Here is an 18,557-nt window from a genome sequence, read left to right on the forward strand (position 1 = left end):
ACATTTTTAAAACTAATCACATTTTTAAACTAATCGTATATTTGTATTGAAACATTAAGTCTTAAAAAGTAGTCAAATAAATAAATTAGATTACATTTTACAATTACATCAAAACAAAAAATAATTTTTAACGTTGTGTTTGAATAAGCTTTAGATGAAATTTTAAAAAAATAAACAATTTTACTTTAATAAAGGGAAACATGACTGTAATATGTTTCAAAGACATACTACATTCAAACTACTATCAAACATAACACCAAATTATTAATGTTAACTTAGCTGAGGAAATTAAGAAAGAATACTTAAAAGACATAAATACTTGGGTGCCTTACCCGTTTTAATTGTGAAAACTTCAAGAAAAATACCCCAAAGACCATCTCCCCCTCCTCTTTAAATTTCAATGGCACAGTTATTTATAATTATAGCCGTTGAAAAGCTATCATTATTATGAGACCAAATTGCCAGGGGGCAAATTTGTTCAAAATTTTGTAACATTGTTCATGGACACCCCCTAAATCCAATTTATGTTACAGTTTCAGGGTTGGTTCCTGCAAGCTTAACAGAAAATCCAAGGAATTCAAAACATATATAGATATCTTGCCCTTTTTAAACATAACAAACAAGCATAGAGCATCGGCAAAAACACGTTGTGTATCCACTGCTCAAAGGTAATCTTTTGCAAGCCCAGAAATTATGACTCCAGTTAAATTAACAGCAATTTATGCATAAATAGCACAAAACTTAATGAGGACAGTGAAAAAAAAAATATTTTCTTCATTTACACAAAGGACCAGCTTGTTTGAATAACATTGCAGTGGCGTAGTCGGAGTGGGGGGTGAATGTTCAGATATCCAACCCACAACCTCTGGCATTCAAAGCTAAGCTTATACCTCAGAATTACGGAGCCCATCAAGGAATGTTTTTTGATCAAAATAACACGATAGCTTATGAAATTATCAAAAATATAAGAATAGTTCAAAGCCTGTTTCAATAAACTTGTTTACATATCAACTGAATATCAACACTAAGTTATGTTGCTTCTGGTAGCATCAAGTATATTTGCAGAAACTTTTGATAAATGTATATTATCAGCTTGGAAAATCCATTTGAAAAAATGTGTGTACAAGATTGAAAAAATAAAGAAAAAAAAAGTTGTAAGTTAACCATTTCAAATATTAAAGCAGTATGCTGAAATAAAAGCTTACAAAGATATTAGAAACGGACTGAAAAATTGTTTGTGTAAGGGAGGAAAAGTTAAGGAACCTTAACTGCATGAACTCTTCTGCAACAAAAGTAAATTAGTTTATCTGAGAAAAGTACTTACCTCCAAACTTAAAAATTTATTCCATATGGCGCCCAATATTTTTTTCGCATGCAGGTTGTTTGGAATCTGAAATCACTGTCTCACTTTCACTCAGACACTAATTATAAGACTAGTATAAATTTTTTTAATTGCCTCTACATTCCAGTATGCCGATGTGGACAAATTCAATAGTATGGTATTGAAAAAGGTTCATCCGAAGTAACATATATCCTATTTCAGCTAGAGCAAGCAACACTGCTGTTTACTAGTAAACTGCACTGCTTTCAAAATTTCGCGCCAAGTTCATAGATCGACGACTGGTGGCGTAACAAAGCGGGGGGGGGGGGGAGTTTCTGGCCTATTATCACGTGGGTTACGACTTATCCAGCATCATAGAGGGAAGGTCAATAGCAGGCGAAATAACCGCATGCACAATAATCATTTTGGGAATAGCAGAATGTTACTTATTTTTTTTCTGAAATGACAAAAGTGATTCGAGTTCAACTGTACTTAAGATGTTGATCCTCCCCCAAAATAGTCTTTGCGATATGCCAAAATGTAAACTAAATATCGTTAACATTATATTCTTTAATTGGTAGTTATATTTCAGATGCATAATGCTAGATTGATAAACCTACTGTTCAAATATGAATTCAGAAATTTCTCTTTTAATTATCTTATCTTAGAGGTAAAATGTCATGTAGATTCTTCATCTGAGTAAATCTGCAAATTATTTATAAGTACTACAAGAAAGCAATTCGAAAAATGAATTTTTTTATTTAACAATACAGAATATAAAAATAATTTCAGTGTTTACCAGCACTTGCAGTATTTCAAGAAAGCAATAAATAAATACATAGCTATGTGATTTCAATTACTTTCAGCATATTTTGATGCATGATTTATTTTACATTTAATAATTAATATATTGCAAAGCAAACACACACTTGTTTAACAATTCAATTATAAAATTGTTTTATAAAAATATATACATGTAGTTTAAAACTGATTTGAAGTAAGTCACTGTGGATAGCGTTCAACAATCATTCCATGACCCTGAAAAAATAAAAAAAACATTTTTAGAAGTAAGAAAAAGATTTCCATTCATTAATACATGTATTGATGCTGAAGTCAATTTATGTCTGCATGCAGGAGGAGGGGGGGGGGGGCACCAATTGGTCCAAGCCCTAAGTTTGAAGTGAACCCCATATTTCAAAAATGATTTAACACATGAAAACCTTTTTCTTTTTTTAAATATAATTCAACTAGAGGGGCTGATAGATGCTGTTCTGTTCCAACTTTGTAAATTTCAATAAACTATCAAGTGTTTGAACCGTTTTGTAGAAAACATTTAGTAAAAAGAAAATGTTTTAAACTGCTTGGTGTCAGAATGCATATAGTATTTATTACAACTTGATTTATCTAAATAATGCCCACCGAGCAGTTGTTTTATTAACTATTTTTTTCTATTAACTTTATTATTAACTTTTTTTTTATGTATTAAGATGTAAATCTAATGCAAGAGGTAAGGGAATATTCATTGTTAAGATAAATTAGTAAGTATAAGAAAAAGAAACAGGGTTCGTACGCTCCGGGAATTCCGGGAAAACCGGGAATTGTCAGGGAAAATGACACTGTCAAAAATGTCAGGGAGTTTTCAAATTTTGTCCTCCAAAAAATTTTTTCCAGTTTTTTCCCAAGGAATTAAGTACCATGAGATCTAGTCTTCGTTTTTATTGTGATTTCACGAAAAATTTTTTATCTAAACCAACGCTGGCACTTAAAAACTGCAATCGAAAAATGAACGCTTTTTTTTTTTTTCACAACGAAAAATGCGCCAAAAGAGCGAAGATTTTCTTGCATGGAGTCAGTGAGGGGAACGCATTTCTTTCTACTGCCTGAAGTTTTAGATGGGTTGCTACAGCATTCTGTTCGTTTCAGGGTTCGTACGCTCCGGGAAAACCTGAAATTATCATTGAAAATGACATAGTCAAAAATGTCAGGAAATTTTCCAAACGTGTCCCCAAAATTTTCTTTTGCCAATTTTTTCCCAGGGAATTTTGTTTTATGAGATCTAATCTTCATTTTTACCGATGTATATAAAAAAAAATTGTAACAATTTTAAAGCAATGAAAAAAGTGGCGATCCCAAAAAATCTTCAGCAGCCGCCATTTTTGGCTCTGAGTAGTTAGTTAGTCTCCCAAAGAAAAAAAAAATCAAGTGAACAGGAATTATGCGCAAACTCAACAGGAGAGAAGACAATTTACTGCTTCGGAAGCACAACCTGTAGATGGGAGGGTCGATCGGGGAAAAACGTTTTTTTTTTTTTTTTTTTTGATCGGAAAATCATTTCAGCTACGTGTGAAACGTAGTCGCCATCTTTGGTCATTCACAAGATGGAAGTAGATACGATCCTAAAATGCCCAAGTTTCTAAAAACAAAGCAGAATTGGATGTTTTCTTTAATTGAAAACTGATGAAGATAACAAAAAATGGTCTGCAAATTGTTTTCTATTATTATTATTATTAAAAATAATTTCCTTGAGAAATGAAAAATTTTGTACTTAAAATTTAATCTTATCCTCATTGCCTCGGACGCAAATGTGATAAAAACTTTTCAATGAATTGCAGTTTGATGAAGATTTATTATTTTTTAATTGTCTTCATGCGACAAATTGAAAAAGTTATTTGATATTTTGGGGCATAGCCGCCATATTTGGTCATTCCCAAGATGGAAGTACACAAGACTTTTTAAGTGCCTAAGTTCCCGAAAACGGCATTGGATGTTAATTGCAATGCAAACTATTGAAAACAAAACAAATTGTGCCTTTTTTTCCGGATAATTTGTAATTATTTTCTGGAAAAATGCAAAATTTAATCTTCATAACATTTTTTTGTTCTAATTGATTTAGACTCTTATGTGCTAAATACTGACTATTTTCCTTTTATTGTAGTTTTTTAAGGATTATTAATTATTTATTACTACTTTTATAGCTACAAATCCAAAAATCTACTTATTATTTTGAATTTTTCACTCTGTCGCCATATTTGATCGTTTGCACAATAGAAGTAGACTTAAACTTCCAGAAACAGAATTGGATGTTTATATCAATGTGTACTATTGAAAATAACCTTAAATGTGCAAAAAGTTATGAATTTTTGAAAATTAACTATTACTTTCTGGAAAAGAAAATTTGAAATTTTAATGTAAGCGTCCTTTAATATGTGGAAAAAAAAAAAAAAAAGAAAAGATTATTGGCATTGACCTATGATTGGCAGATGTTGATTTTTGTTACTATGCATTACATGGTATGCCGATTGATGCAACAAGTTAATCATATTTATACTGAAATTTAGCTTTGCATTTTGCTCAATATGTTTTGTGTAACCTACTAATAAGAAAATAAAAAGAAGTATTGTAAACCAAAAGCGGATGCTAAAAGGTTGCTGCAGGACTACAGAAAAACGCTATAATATTATACGTGACATCAAAAAACGCAAAAATAAGTTGAAAGTACTCTGCTTTTTCAACAAATAGTAAACAAATTAAAACAATTTTGAACAAAATGTTTAAAAAAACTTGACAGAAGAAAATTTTGACAGAGAAAACAAAGGGAAAAAAAATTCCAAGTTATTTTTTTTTTTTTAAATCTAAGGGGAAAAGTTTCAGTTCTTCTGCATTGCTACTTTAAACAATTTTAATTATTTTGAAAATATTACTATTTAAACTTAAATTTTGAATGAAGCAGGTAACCTGGAATTTTCTAAAAAACAACCTGGAAAACCTGGAAAAGTCGGGGAACTTTTTTTAACCAAAAGCGTATGAACCCTGAAGAAATGTAGGTATTATGCATAAAATAAGAATATTTGACTGCAACTTATTAGGACCCAGCACAAGTTGTGTTTAAAAAAAAACTTTTTTTGTCAGCGTTTCGAAACTCATCATATAACACAGACATGACTGATCGAGCTTTGAACAGAATAAATGTACCATTTTAGTTTTTTTTTCGTCAGTAAAGCCTGTTTACTGAACATACTGACTAGGCAAAGGTCTAGGCCCCTCAATCCTTAGGGGTACCCACATGACAAAAAGTGTTAAGTTCTGGTTTATTATTTAAAGAAAAGTTGGGATGCCGAGAGCTAAGGCAGAGCCCTTATCAGTTTTTTCACCAGGCCACCTTCTCCTATATTACACTTATAAAACCTTTACTACTTTCAGTCCAAGCCCCCCCCCCCCCAAGAGGCTGAGACCTTGTTGTCGACAAGGTTGACATGGGCTCTTGCCAACCCTGAGAAAAAGAAAGATAATATTAAGATTTTCTCTTTATTTATTCCCTTTTCTTCTGCTGACTTAAAATGTGGGATGTTTTTGATTTTCATTACTTTAATTCAGGTAATATTCAAATCTGGAATTCAATCATATGAGTCAAGGTTTAGGTGCATCAAGTCTATAATTTGGAATACGGAAGTACTGAAATCAATTTAAAACATTATAATGCAAAAAAACCCCTAGTATTTAAAAATAACTGGCAGAAAGGAACTACAGTCCGATCTCGACTTACGTGAGGGATGCATTCCAAGACTCCTTGTGTAAGTCGAAATTTTGCGTTGTGAAAGAGTGTTGTGTATATGGTTTTTTTATTAACATACCCAACCATTTTAGACATTTTAAAACAACTTTTAAACTGTTTTAAACCATTTTGTAACTATATAATACTGTTTCTTGCATAAAGAGCTGAATTTTTAACATATTTTTAAAAAAAGTTGTATTATTCAACATAAAATACTGTTACGATGAACAAAACCGCAATGATCAATTTGAGGGAGAGAAATAAAACAGTACAGTAGATACAATAAGTTACATTTATAACTTAAAAATTGAAGATGACGATTTATGCTGCGCAATATGATTGTCATTCTAATATATTTTTTAATACAGTAGCTTCGCAATTACTTTTATAACATTTACATCTATGGTGACACCCCTCTTTCAGAGTCTCTATAATTTACAATACAAGAGCAGATTCCAATTTCATATTTTTAGCATTTTACTCTGCAAGCTTCATATTAAAACTTAAGGTCTGGACTGATACAGATTGCCTTCTCTTGACTTTTAATTAAATACGTATGAAAGATTCATTCATACCTAATTTTCGTGCTATCTTCGACCCACTTTCTAGTCATTCAAGCGTATCAAAAAATCTTTACCTTTTCTTAAATTGTCAAACTTTCGATTTTTGTTTCCATCTTCAAACTTTAGATGAAACAGCGTATCTAGGTGCCACAATAGTTCATCACCTTTCATATTTAGAATTAATAAATGAGAAATGAGGACATGTAATACCCTAATAAAGCTATGTTTATAGTGGGGTGTGTTTGAACTTGCGCAGTCAGCATTGGCGCCGTCAGCTGAAATTTATTGGGGGGGGGGGACCATTCTGACTCTGTCATTTTCAAGTTGCATTAAGAAAAATTCGTATATATATATATATATATATGAGACAAAAGCTTGACATTAAATAGAAATGGGTTTACATTTAATACAATGCTTTTAAACGGGTACATCTTGATTTACATGTTACAGAATCAGAAAAAAAAATTAAATACCAACAAATACATTTTTTTCTAGACTGCACATGGGATACGAATATCCATGCTATTTTTTTTTGTGATCAATTTCGTCCAAGATGTTTTTGTGAACGTAACATAAAGCAACATGATTCAACTGCTTTTGTGTCATAGTCGACCTTAGATACAATTTCAGCTTTCTCAGTGCACTGAAGCTTCTTTCAGCTTTACACGACGAAGGGCGGCACACCAAGAGTAGTCGCACCAAATTTTCAACATTTTGATACAGTGGACAGTTGAATTAACCGTTCTTAATGAATGAAATCATCAAAAACGAAATCCAGCTTTATTGAATCAGCCGCTTTATGGAATCAAAACTGTTTAGAACAAAATGTGACTCATATAAGCCGCGACAACTGTACAATTAAATTTTTGTATTACATAGTGATATACCCTGCAGCTGTAAGTTCTTGGCACAAGTTGGATTCAAATGAGCTTAATTTGATGATTTTTAATTAAAAAATTAAAGTATATAATTCACCGTTATGACATTTACGAGCCTACGAAAAACACAACTACAAAAATAAAATAAGACAAATAATTAAGCTCTCATGATATCATATTTTAATAATGCAACCTTTTAAAGTAGTTTCTTAATTTTTTCAGTTTTCTTGTAACAAATGCACCAAAATTTTGCTTTTTTGTTGAATCCTCCATACACTCAATGCATATGAAACCAAAAAACAGCAAAAACCATGCCCAAGTAAATACATTAATTCCTGATTTCTCGAAGTCAGCAGGGAAAGTACCCCTCCTGATCCTTTTTAAGTGACAGGCCTGATTTGAGAGGCACACCCCACAGATTGAAAAGTACTAGCCTACACAGAGAAAAAATAGCATTTGGTGTATAATTGAATTCTGATCAGCGGACGATGGAAAAAAGATAGAGAAATGAACTGCTTTTTTCTGACACGTGACAATAAGTTTTAAAATTGTTATTTCAATAAAATTTGTTCAGTAAAGCAGGATTATTAATGGATAATTTTCTGTTGAGCTTTAATAACTAAAAGGAGTATTATTTATCCCATTAAAATTTATAAAAGATCAAACATTTAAAAAAAAAAGAGAAAGCATTAGCTCCGATAGGACTCATAATGTCAAAATATTGACCATAAAGCATACCTGATTTGCAGGCATTCAGGGGCTACTCGATAGGACTTGAACTTTCATAAACTTTCCTTTCCCAGAAAATTTTGTCTGATGAGTCTTCAAATTTCGAGTAGTTTTTTTGTGAAATATTGCATTAAAAAGATATTCTCATTAGATATAGTGATGTGGGTAATTAGGAATTTCATTCGGAAAATCGAGAAGTAACCTCATCTGAATAGTATAAAATGGGGGAGCCCCTGCATATATTACACTAAACAGAATGAATTACCTATCACGGTCTTTTGACTTTTTAAAGACGGTTCCGGGGATGTTGATGATGATCCAGTAGTTAAAAATTGCTCAGGTTCATTTGATGTAGAAGGTTTGACACATTTTCCCGTTTCAAGCCACCTCTCCATAGCCGTAATCGAATATGTAAAAAAAAAGTATTTTTTACCAAAATAGGAGCACTCTTCAGGTCACCTACTCTCAAGGACACCAAAAGACCACATGAAATTATCTTTATTTTTGTCGGAACGTTTCCCTATAGGGTAACTCCTTTTATTTCTGTCTTTTTTTCTGGTCATCTTGCGCTTCTTTTTTTGTTGGTCAATCGGAAGTGACATCACAGTATCCATTGTTATGCTGGCTCACGATTTGCTTTTGAAATTGCACGTTAATTTTTAGACTCCTCCTCTTTTCTTTCTGTAACATAACGCTTTTTTGGTCAAATTTGAGATGCCGCAAACACATTTGAGGAATTGCGCTTCGGTAAGGTACTTTGAAGCCACGTGTTGAATAATGTCAAACACATGACACTTCCTTTCCTTTTCTACCCCAAACTTAACCTTTGACCAGCTAAATAGTCTTCTAAACTTTGGCGCATCCTTTGGTCAGGGTGTTGTTGCCAGCTGCAAAAAACCGCCAAAGAGGACTGGTGTCTCATTTTGTTTGGGTAACATCGGTGTCACTATAAATTGAATTGAATCGGAGAAACAAACCCTGCAAAACTCGAAACAGAAACCTGGAAGCGCCGAGAAACGAGATAAGAAAGAAAAGGGCAGAAATTTAGATCCCCGTCTGACTTCTGTTGACTTATTAGCACGAGAGTCGTAAAAAAAAAGGGGCGGGGGGTAGTCCATTTAGTTTCAGTATCTCAAGGTTGTCCCGTTGTTTCCCCCTAAATAGCAACAAATACGCTGGAATGACTTTCAAGCTGGGGAGGCCGGCGACACGACTATGGATAGTTGACATTGCACTAGGGAGCATCGCTAGGGAGAAGGTGTCCCCTTTCTAGCATCCTCCACTGAAGCTAGTTTGCGCAGAGAGCAGAGCAATGATTTGTCATTGGAGTTCACTTTCCGACTTCCCGTTCACTATACACATCACCTATTTTGTTTTTGTTTTTTTAGTTCATTTTTTTTCGATGTTCATTTCGTTTTATTTGATATGAATTAAACATGGTAAAAAATGTATTATGCAACTGTTTAAAGTCTTCAAAGCAAAAATAATTTCCCCAAAATAATGAATTTTATCTTGACAATAATCGAGGGGGTCCGATTTTCAAATATTGATGGGGTCCGGTCCTCAAATATTGGGGGGGGTCCGGACCCCTTGGACCCCCCCAGCCGCGACGCCCATGACAGTCAGTGATGCTGAAAGGATGAAATTACATTCACGGAGTCAATGTTGGTAGTAAATAACAAAGCCAAAACTTAGCATCATGATTCCTTTCCAAATATTTTCGTGTTGAGTGCGAGAAATTCGCTTTAGCTCTAAAATTCGTCGTTCCAGAAAAACTCGCGTTATAGCCATTTCGCGTAAGTCGGATCGCATTGTAGCGGAAGTCAACTGTAATGTTATTATTTTTAATATGATATGATCTAGCAATGCTTTTTTTTTCAGTTAGGTCCATTTTTCATTACTTCTTAAAAATTAATTTTACAAGAAACTTTTCTTTGTCGTGAGTAATCTTACTTTTTCAGGTATTTTGAAAGAATGCTACACTTTTACCTGCTTAGTTTAACACATAATTTTTGTGTGAATTAAAAGCCTATAAGGGTGAATTACTTCACTAGGTTGTGTACATTACTAAAGAAAATGAATGTAATTTTAAATAATAAAATACTCACCAGTCCACCAGCAGCACATGCTGCAACTAAAGCATACTTGCCATCTTCTTTAATTAAACGATTAGCAGCTGTTGTCACTAATCTTACACCTGTGGCACCAAAAGGATGACCCAATGACAGCGATCCTCCCCAGTTATTGAATTTTTCAAGTGGAGGAACTCCAACCTATAATGTTTTAAATATTTCAATAAATATGAACCAAATAAACACTTACAGTAGTAGATTGCCAGAAAATATGTGTCAAACATTAAATGCCTGGAAATTGGCTATTTAAAGGTACAGATTTAGAACTAAGGCAAAAGAAAATATAATTTTGCTGCTAAGCGATTACATAAAAAAATTGGTATAGGGAAACATAGTGGATATTTTGGCTGCCCATATGTTTGAAGGTCCCGTTACAAGTGCAATTAAAAACGAAGACTTCGTTTTTAATTGCACTGATGATGGCACTTGTATTTTAGAGTGCCGAAACAGCTGTTTGCTGGTTTTTTAACCTTTTTTCATTTTGAATTTGTACTTTATATACGTTGTCATATTTTATTCACTATGCAGTACAAAGTTTTCGACTACTTTTTATGTAGTTTTTCTTTTGTTTTTTTTTCTTTTTTTAATCAAAGCAGCTTTCCTATTAGGTATATAAATATGCAAGGCAGACCAACTAAGATTTTCTAAATTACACAGAGATAAAATCCAAGTAGCTCTTTTTTCATTTGTTCAATTATCATTATTTTTTGTCTTTTGCATTTTAAAATAGTCCAAAAAGCATATTTCAACCAAAACTTCATTTACTACCTAATTTGCTTGATTACTTAAGATTTATTGACATAGATTATGTATCATTGAAGCGATCCATAGGGCAAAAATATCTTAACACTAGAATATTTAAATGAGAAGAGAAAAAAAAAATAACTAAAGAAGTCGAAGAACACTTATAGTAGGCATAAAATTGCGCTTATACCTGCACAGTGTTTGCATCCCCGAAAGACGATGCAGTCAGAGCAAGAAAAGAAAATGTATAAAATTATGAAAATATTCATGTAACTCTGCTCTTATCAAAAAAAATTTAACGCCAAATTTTCATCTTTAAAAGACCTTTTTTTGATCCCAATATAATAAAAAAAGTCTCATGTATGAATGGTAGAAGAATCAATAAACATTAATTTTTATGAGAGAGTTCATTTTTAAAATATGATAAAAGAGTATTTTCATTTGAGTTTGTACTGAGGCTTTTAAGTAAAATGATTTTTTTTTCTTTGATAAAAAAATTGTATTCCTAAATGCATTAAACCAAGAGAAATAATATCTACAACCTAAAACATAATGATTCTCTTAAAACCTACTTGTCTTTCTATAATTGTTGTCACAGATACATTAGGCAAATAAATTACATAATTTGTAACTTTTTTTAAAAATCTTTAAACAAAATATGCATTGTTGATCTTTTGATTTTTAAAGTTGTATAATGTACATCAGACTTATGATTCATTTGTAGCTGCAAAATACTATGTTTGAGAATGCGTGATTTCACTTTCATTTTTTATTTATAGTAGATATTTATGGTTATGAGGAAATTAATTTGCCAGAATTTATTCTTGGTTATTAGGAATTAATAATGCCTGAACTATCACACAGGGTTGCCACGCACCGGGAAAACCTGGAATTGTCAGGGAAAATGAAAATGGCCGAAAATCAGGGAAATTAGCGTGGCCCGCAAAAAAACCCTTTCAGCCTTGTCTTTTTTCGCTGCCATTCCCTTACCATTCGCCATTCCCTTCCCATTCACGGTTTTGTCATTTCCCTCTTTCTTCTTCCCCCTGCAGTGCTCCATAGCAGTCCGCTGCGGACATGCTCAGAAGGTACTTCTTTTCTTCCTCGTTTGAGCGGGCTCTGTTTAAACACTGCTTGTTTACGTCAGCAGTTCTGAAGTTATGATGCACAGCACGACTGAAGATTTTAATGAGCTGCAATAATCTTTTCATATTTTATATCATTTCTTTAAAATAATTAATGAAATCATATTATTCTAAACAATTTTGTTCTGTAAATTTAGTTCATTAGACAATTTTAAACTTAGAAAGTTTCTTTTTTACAGAAGTATCGCTAATCTTTTAGTATTTTGGTAGTGATCTTTAAAGACTTCCAATGCGCTTCTTTCTTTTAAAATAAAAGTAATCCAATTAAAAAAAATTTGCACATCAGAGAAGTTTCTGATCAATGCTCAAAATTTAACTTTATGACAGGGTGCCCACAGGAGTGATTATGGCGCAAGTTGCGCCATCAAAAGTTTTGGGGGGAATTTTTTAATTATTTATTTTACTTTATTTTTATTCACATTATTTACTCATATTATTTTACTTTATTATTTTCATCTGTGTGTGTGTATTTTACTGGGGAGCGAGCACACTTTTCTTTCAAAACAATAATTAAAAATAAATAAAAAAAAGAGGGTTAAAAATAAAAAAGCGCTAAGGCGTTCAGAAATATTGGGGGGAGGGGGGGGGGGGTTGTGCCATTCAACTTTGGGGGGGGGGTGGCACCCCTGTTTTATGAGCAACAAACAGGGGAAATATGTGAAGCTAAAAGATGCATGATTTTTTTATAGGCCAAAGTCTAAAAGCACTTTGAGTTCAATGGATTGGAGGGGTAAAAAGCAATAATTGAAAAAGTTTAGGTTTCTTAAGTTTTTAGTTCAGATTATTTTAACAATTAACTTTATTTTTGTGATACAGATGTCACAATTGTTAATTTTGCAGTTCTTTCACTTGATGTAAGGCAGTGGCTCCGCGCTATTGAAAATTAGATATGGTACATTTACATTAATTGTTTATTACAGTGATTTGCTTCACTTGTGTTAGTACATTAGGGTAGTTAAAAAATACACTTTAAAAAAAAAGGTTTCTCCTAGAAAACAGGACACCACTCAATGTTTTTAGACTTGTGGATAGTAAAATACTGGAAGAATGTTAACTTCCTATTCAAACTGAAAGAGGGTGCTCGACCCTCTCCCTCAAACTTCATAAGTATGAGGAGGGGGTTAAAAAAATACATTGAACTGAAAAAACAATGTTACATACTATAATCTACACGAGTTATATGCATATTCATTGCAATAAAATAATTACTTACATAAAAAAAAACAGCTGGGGAAATTAAATGTTTCTAAATTTGTGACTTTTTCTATGCTAGAGCTAATGTTAAATTAAGGGGTCATTGAGCACCCTCTTAAAATTTGAGTAAGAAGCTAAAACTTTTACAACACAATACTATTAGTAAGTCTAAAAAAAATAAGGGGTGTCTTGAACTCGAGCTAAGAGAAAAAAAAAAAAAAAAGAACCACCCTTAGTACATATTTTTGATTATTTCAGCTTGAGTAAATTAAATTTGGTAACCATTGTTTGTAAAGTTTGAAAATGAGGTAAGTTTTATCAAAATTTGAGATGTATATATTAATGTTGCAAAATGAAGGCGGAGATCGATAACCTGGAATTTTTCTCAAAACCACCTGGAAAACCTGGAAATGTAAGGGAATTTCATTCTTGAACTTCCGTGGCAACCCTGATCACAGTAAACTATTTCTTTTATTATTTATACCAAGACCCATTTAGGTTTTGTATGTTTTATAATAGTTAAAGATTTTCAAACAATATTCTCCTACAGAAATCTCTAAGTATGAGGAAATGAACTTACAAAATTTTGCTCTTTATTACTTAATTAATGAAGAAATTAGGTACAAATATGAAGAAATTAGGTACAAATATGAATGTTAAACGTTTCTTAACAATTAATTCATAAAATCTTTATGATTTTCCTAGAATAAAATTGTTTTATCTTAGAAATAGTAATAAAAACCAAATAAACTGGTTTAAACCAAAAAAACTTTTTTTTTCAAAAAAAAAAAAAACCCGGTTTTGATACTAATCTTGGACTGATTATTATGTGTGCCACTTTTCAGTACGGAAGACAGAATACCGCTTTTTAAAAAAAATCTGCTCATGCAATCAGTCCTTCTATTAAAGGTTTATTTTCTCTCCTATTTTTTCTGGCAAAAAATGTTTACTGTCAAAAAAGAAAAAAAAAGTTCAGTCAAATTTTTAAGCACCCATGCTGATCACCGTGGAGCCTAATCAAAATCAGACTGGGATAATTCAGTTATAAAAACTATGTCAGCAAGAAGGGTGAACTTGCAGTTTTTTTAAACCTACTTTTCAATTTCAAGGTATTTGACAACTCATATAGCGTCTTATGATAACCCCTAGATAATATGTTTACAAAGGAAGTAACTACACAATAAGACATTTCATGACAAAGATAAGTGATAGTGGAGGATATCCATTAGAATTATATAGACCACTTTACACTGAAGTCTTTTAACCCATTCCATAACCAGCCCGAAAACCCTTAACGCGCATGCCGCAGATAACGAAACGGAGTTGCTTTTTGCTAAGTTGTAATAACACTTTTCTCCCCATTTTGCTATCGGTATTTTAATGTTGTTTTTGCTGTTCAGCTTGCATTCGAAAATCGCTTTGCTTTATTTGTTTTTAAGCACTGAATTAAATAGTGCAATAAAATACAAGGTTGCTAATATGTGCTGAAATATTCATACATTTACGCAGTACATAACAGGAAAATAAGAAACAATAGAGGATTGGACGAAAAGAAATTATTTTCACAACACTAATTATTTTATTCATTTATTTTTCTTTTTGCTTTTATCTCAGTATATCTTTTTTTTTCTTTTACTGTTAAATGTAAGATGATCTATCTTTCAAAAGGCCTCAACAAAACATTCTTCAAACAATTGACTGATCGATCCAACGTGTGAGCAAGCGAATTGAATAGACAAAAACCCTTTAAGTGTGGGAATGATATTCTAAGAGGATAAAAAGTATTCTTCGGTGCCTTTTGATACATTGTGACCCTTCAAATCGACCAATAAACACAGAGACCTCCCTTTTGATGGCAGGACTATGGTCGACTTTTATCGTAATTCAGGTGACTTTTAAATCCCTTCTGAATGCCCAGATATCAGTTGCTCAAACGTGGGAAGTATTTTAAAGATAAATGATTACAAAAGATCAAAACTTGCGGCTAATCCCCTATTTCCCTAAAGGATACTTTTGTGCATGCAACTAAAAGCCCCCTGCTGAGAGAGGAATAACTAGACCGACTGGGAGGTCTGTATTCTCCAAGGACCCTCTTTGCAAACATCCGAGCAAGTTAGTTCCATTCAAAGAATTGTCAGAAGGTTTTAGTGTTTTGTGGTCAACCCTTCCACATTATTTTCTTACCACAAAACAGTTTAGCTCAGAAAAAAAATTTCAAAGCAAGCTTTTATGCTTATATGACGGAACATGTCTTCAGAAGGGAAAAAAAAGGAGATCTTGCTTGAAATCGAGTCGGATTTTAAATCTTTTTTTTAAACATACTTGGATAAATTTTAGTTAGTTTCGTAGGATTATTTACTAATTATGGCAATTTGATTATTGAAAAGAAACCAAATATTTAATTTATATTTTTAAAATCTCATAAAAGAAGGTACAATTAAAACATTGGAGCTATTTCAAGACAATAAATAAAATCTGAAAAAGAATGGGAGAAAAGTAATGTTTTGTTTCTTATGAGTAAAGCATACAAAAAAAGAACTCAAGATATTATCATTTTATTCGTACTGTCGTATCTATTTTATGTTTTACATAGTCAACTTTTACGTATAGTCAATGCGGTCGTCTTTTTTTTTTTCGTGAAATAAAAAATATTCAAAACCGTATCACTAAAAATCCATCAAAGGGTGCCGCGAATATAAAAATATATAATTTACGTTTCAAAATATCATGATTTAAAAATAAATAAGCACTAAAATATAATAATAGTATACAAATAAATAAAAAGCGTAGTAAACACATTATAATAATAATAAAAAAACATACTCGTACAAAATTAAGATACGTAAGATAGTTTAAAAAATAATATTGCGTAAAATAAATTATAAAATTTGAGGATTATGAACAATTTAGTGAAGGATACTTGCGTAAGAAGGTGGATTTTTGATAACAAGAAAAACATATTTCTATTTATTTGCTTTATTCAGGCATAGAAATATTGATAAATATGTAAGGAAATATTTTCACACTTGTTCATCAGGAGTTCAAATGCCAGAATGCTAAGAAACAAAGCTTCCACGAAAAGATAAAAATATAATGCCTGATTATTTGAAGCATTATACGTGTCCCATCAAAGAGTACTTGAAAAGTTAATATCTTAGTAAAATAAAATAAATTACAACAAGTTCCGTGAAATACTATAAGTTACATCCGTTTTGTCTAAGAAAAGAGCTTGATTACCGCTCCCCTAAAAGCTCCAGAACCCAACAGAGAAGCGCAATAACAGGGTTCTGCTCCTGGAAGGATCGCCAACACATATTCGGCCGAAGCAAAAACTGCTAGAAACGCCGTGACGACACAGGATCGTCGAGGGCAGTTAGGAACCATTTTCTTGCGACGAGCCTGAATCGGCCGGGGCAGTATTAACACAAACTGCGCGGCCGATCCTGTATCGGCCAGGGCAAGGAATGGGTTAAAAAAAGGTAAAAGTCTGAATTAGTCTTCAAGACATTTGTAAAATGAAAATTAGACATTGAATGTTCCAAAAAATAAATCTACTGGAATACCAATTTATCTTAAATTTACATTGTTATTAAGAGGTTGTTTCTTTTATTCCTACTTGTCAGTTCAAGGAATTTGAAAAATAGATTGATTTGATATACAGTAGTACACCTTTAAGCAGCCGATCTATAAAACACAATTCTCTATAAAGGCTCTTTTCATAAGCAAACAATCTTAGGCAATTTAAATTTTTGGAAAATTTTAACCTTTCTGCCTTAATTTACAAAAGAAAAAATAGCACAGTTAAAATAAAGGGGGGGGGGGGGGACCAAATTATTCTGGAAAATGCAGCACTTTTCTTTTCATTGAGAAGCATATTTATCTGTGAATAATAATTAAATTGATTAATGCATTAATACTCATTGTAGTTCATAATATACTGTCACTGATATATTTTTAATATTATTTCATTAACTTCTGAAGGATCTATACAATGCCAAAACCTCTGGTCTTGAAGCCAGTGGCGGATCACCGCATAGGCGCTAGCTGGGACCCCCAGCAAAGAAGAAGGCCTCGGAGCTGCAAAGTGTCTCATCTTCAAAACCAATTTTTTTTTTTGAGGATTTGCCATGGAAAGTCATAATTTGAGTGGAAAATGCTCAAAATTCATGGAATTGATAGTTATCCCAATAGAGCCCCCTGCGTCTAAAAGGGCATCAACATGAGTGCAAGTTTGGTGATGTGTGTTCAAGACGGAAAATATTTTCAGCTCCCCCCCCCCAACCCGTGTGTTTAAAGAAAAATTTATGTGTATAAATGTTGGAGATTTTAAATATGTCAGTTTTGGAATCTGTTTCATTTGAATTTTAAGCTTTTGATTTTTCTAACATGAACTTAGTTTAAATTGTAATATTTAAGCGTTTTGATATTGTGATTCCAAAAAACCTAAAAACCACCAATAACGGGGGGGGGGGGGGGGGGGGGTCTGCGAATTCTCCCCCAGAAATTTTTTTAAATTGAAGTCCAAAAAACACAATGGTAGACCATTTTGGTAAAGTTCAGTGAAAGGAGGGTTCAGGGACTCTTACGTCAATTTTTCAAACCGATAGTCCCAAAATCACAATATTGGGTGACCTTCAAAAATATAAAAAAAAGAGGTGGGGGGACTCTCCCCGAAATTAAAGCTTTAAAAACGAAATTGTAGTGCATATTTCATAACGTTTATACGCTTTTTGAATGCATTATCGAAGGGATGGAGTTCAGGAACTCTGCATCGGCAATATTTCGAAATTGAAGTTCCAAAAACGCAATTTTGGACGATTTTGGATAATGTTAGGGGTAAAAGCGTTCGGGGCTCCCCGCCATTAGTTTTTTGCCGATCGTAAACATTTTATTGCAGCAATAAAATCGCTTGGGACATAAGATTTTCACTTTTGCAACATAATTCAGTTATGATCGGAAAGTCTACCCAAGGTAGCACCAACAAACCAGAAAAGAAGGAAAGGTGGGGGAAGGGTATGCGTGACTAATTATAATAAATTGGTGCCATTCCCCCACACAGTCTTCATTTGAAAAATAATTCTTTTATAAGATAACAGGTGGTGAAATTAGCCATAAAAAAACCACTTCAGTGAAGTAGATACATTTTTTAAACGAGGTACAGTTTCCAATATTCATTAATTAAAAAAAGCAGTAGGGAACCTGAATCCTCACCCCATGGAGGGGCCCCGAATCACATCCCTCTTAAGGCACTCAAATATATTCTAAAGTAGCGTTTTAAATATTTCAGCATCAAAACATT

The 18,557-nt window shown here is 32.6% G+C and overlaps 1 protein-coding gene across 1 annotated transcript in view; it reads right to left on the reverse strand.

Moving 5' to 3' along the window:
• Nucleotides 1–2,066: 2,066 nt before the first annotated feature.
• LOC129221597 (trifunctional enzyme subunit beta, mitochondrial-like) overlaps nucleotides 2,067–18,557 on the reverse strand; it is a gene marked incomplete at its 5' end in the record, with an annotated part of 66,144 nt that continues 49,653 nt past the window's right edge. Inside the window, 2 exon segments of the mRNA XM_054856116.1 lie at nucleotides 2,067–2,359; nucleotides 10,152–10,316. Coding sequence (XP_054712091.1) covers nucleotides 2,324–2,359; nucleotides 10,152–10,316 — 201 coding nt within the window.

Source organism: Uloborus diversus, chromosome 4 (genome assembly GCF_026930045.1).
Source record: "Uloborus diversus isolate 005 chromosome 4, Udiv.v.3.1, whole genome shotgun sequence".
NCBI lineage: Eukaryota > Metazoa > Arthropoda > Arachnida > Araneae > Uloboridae > Uloborus > Uloborus diversus.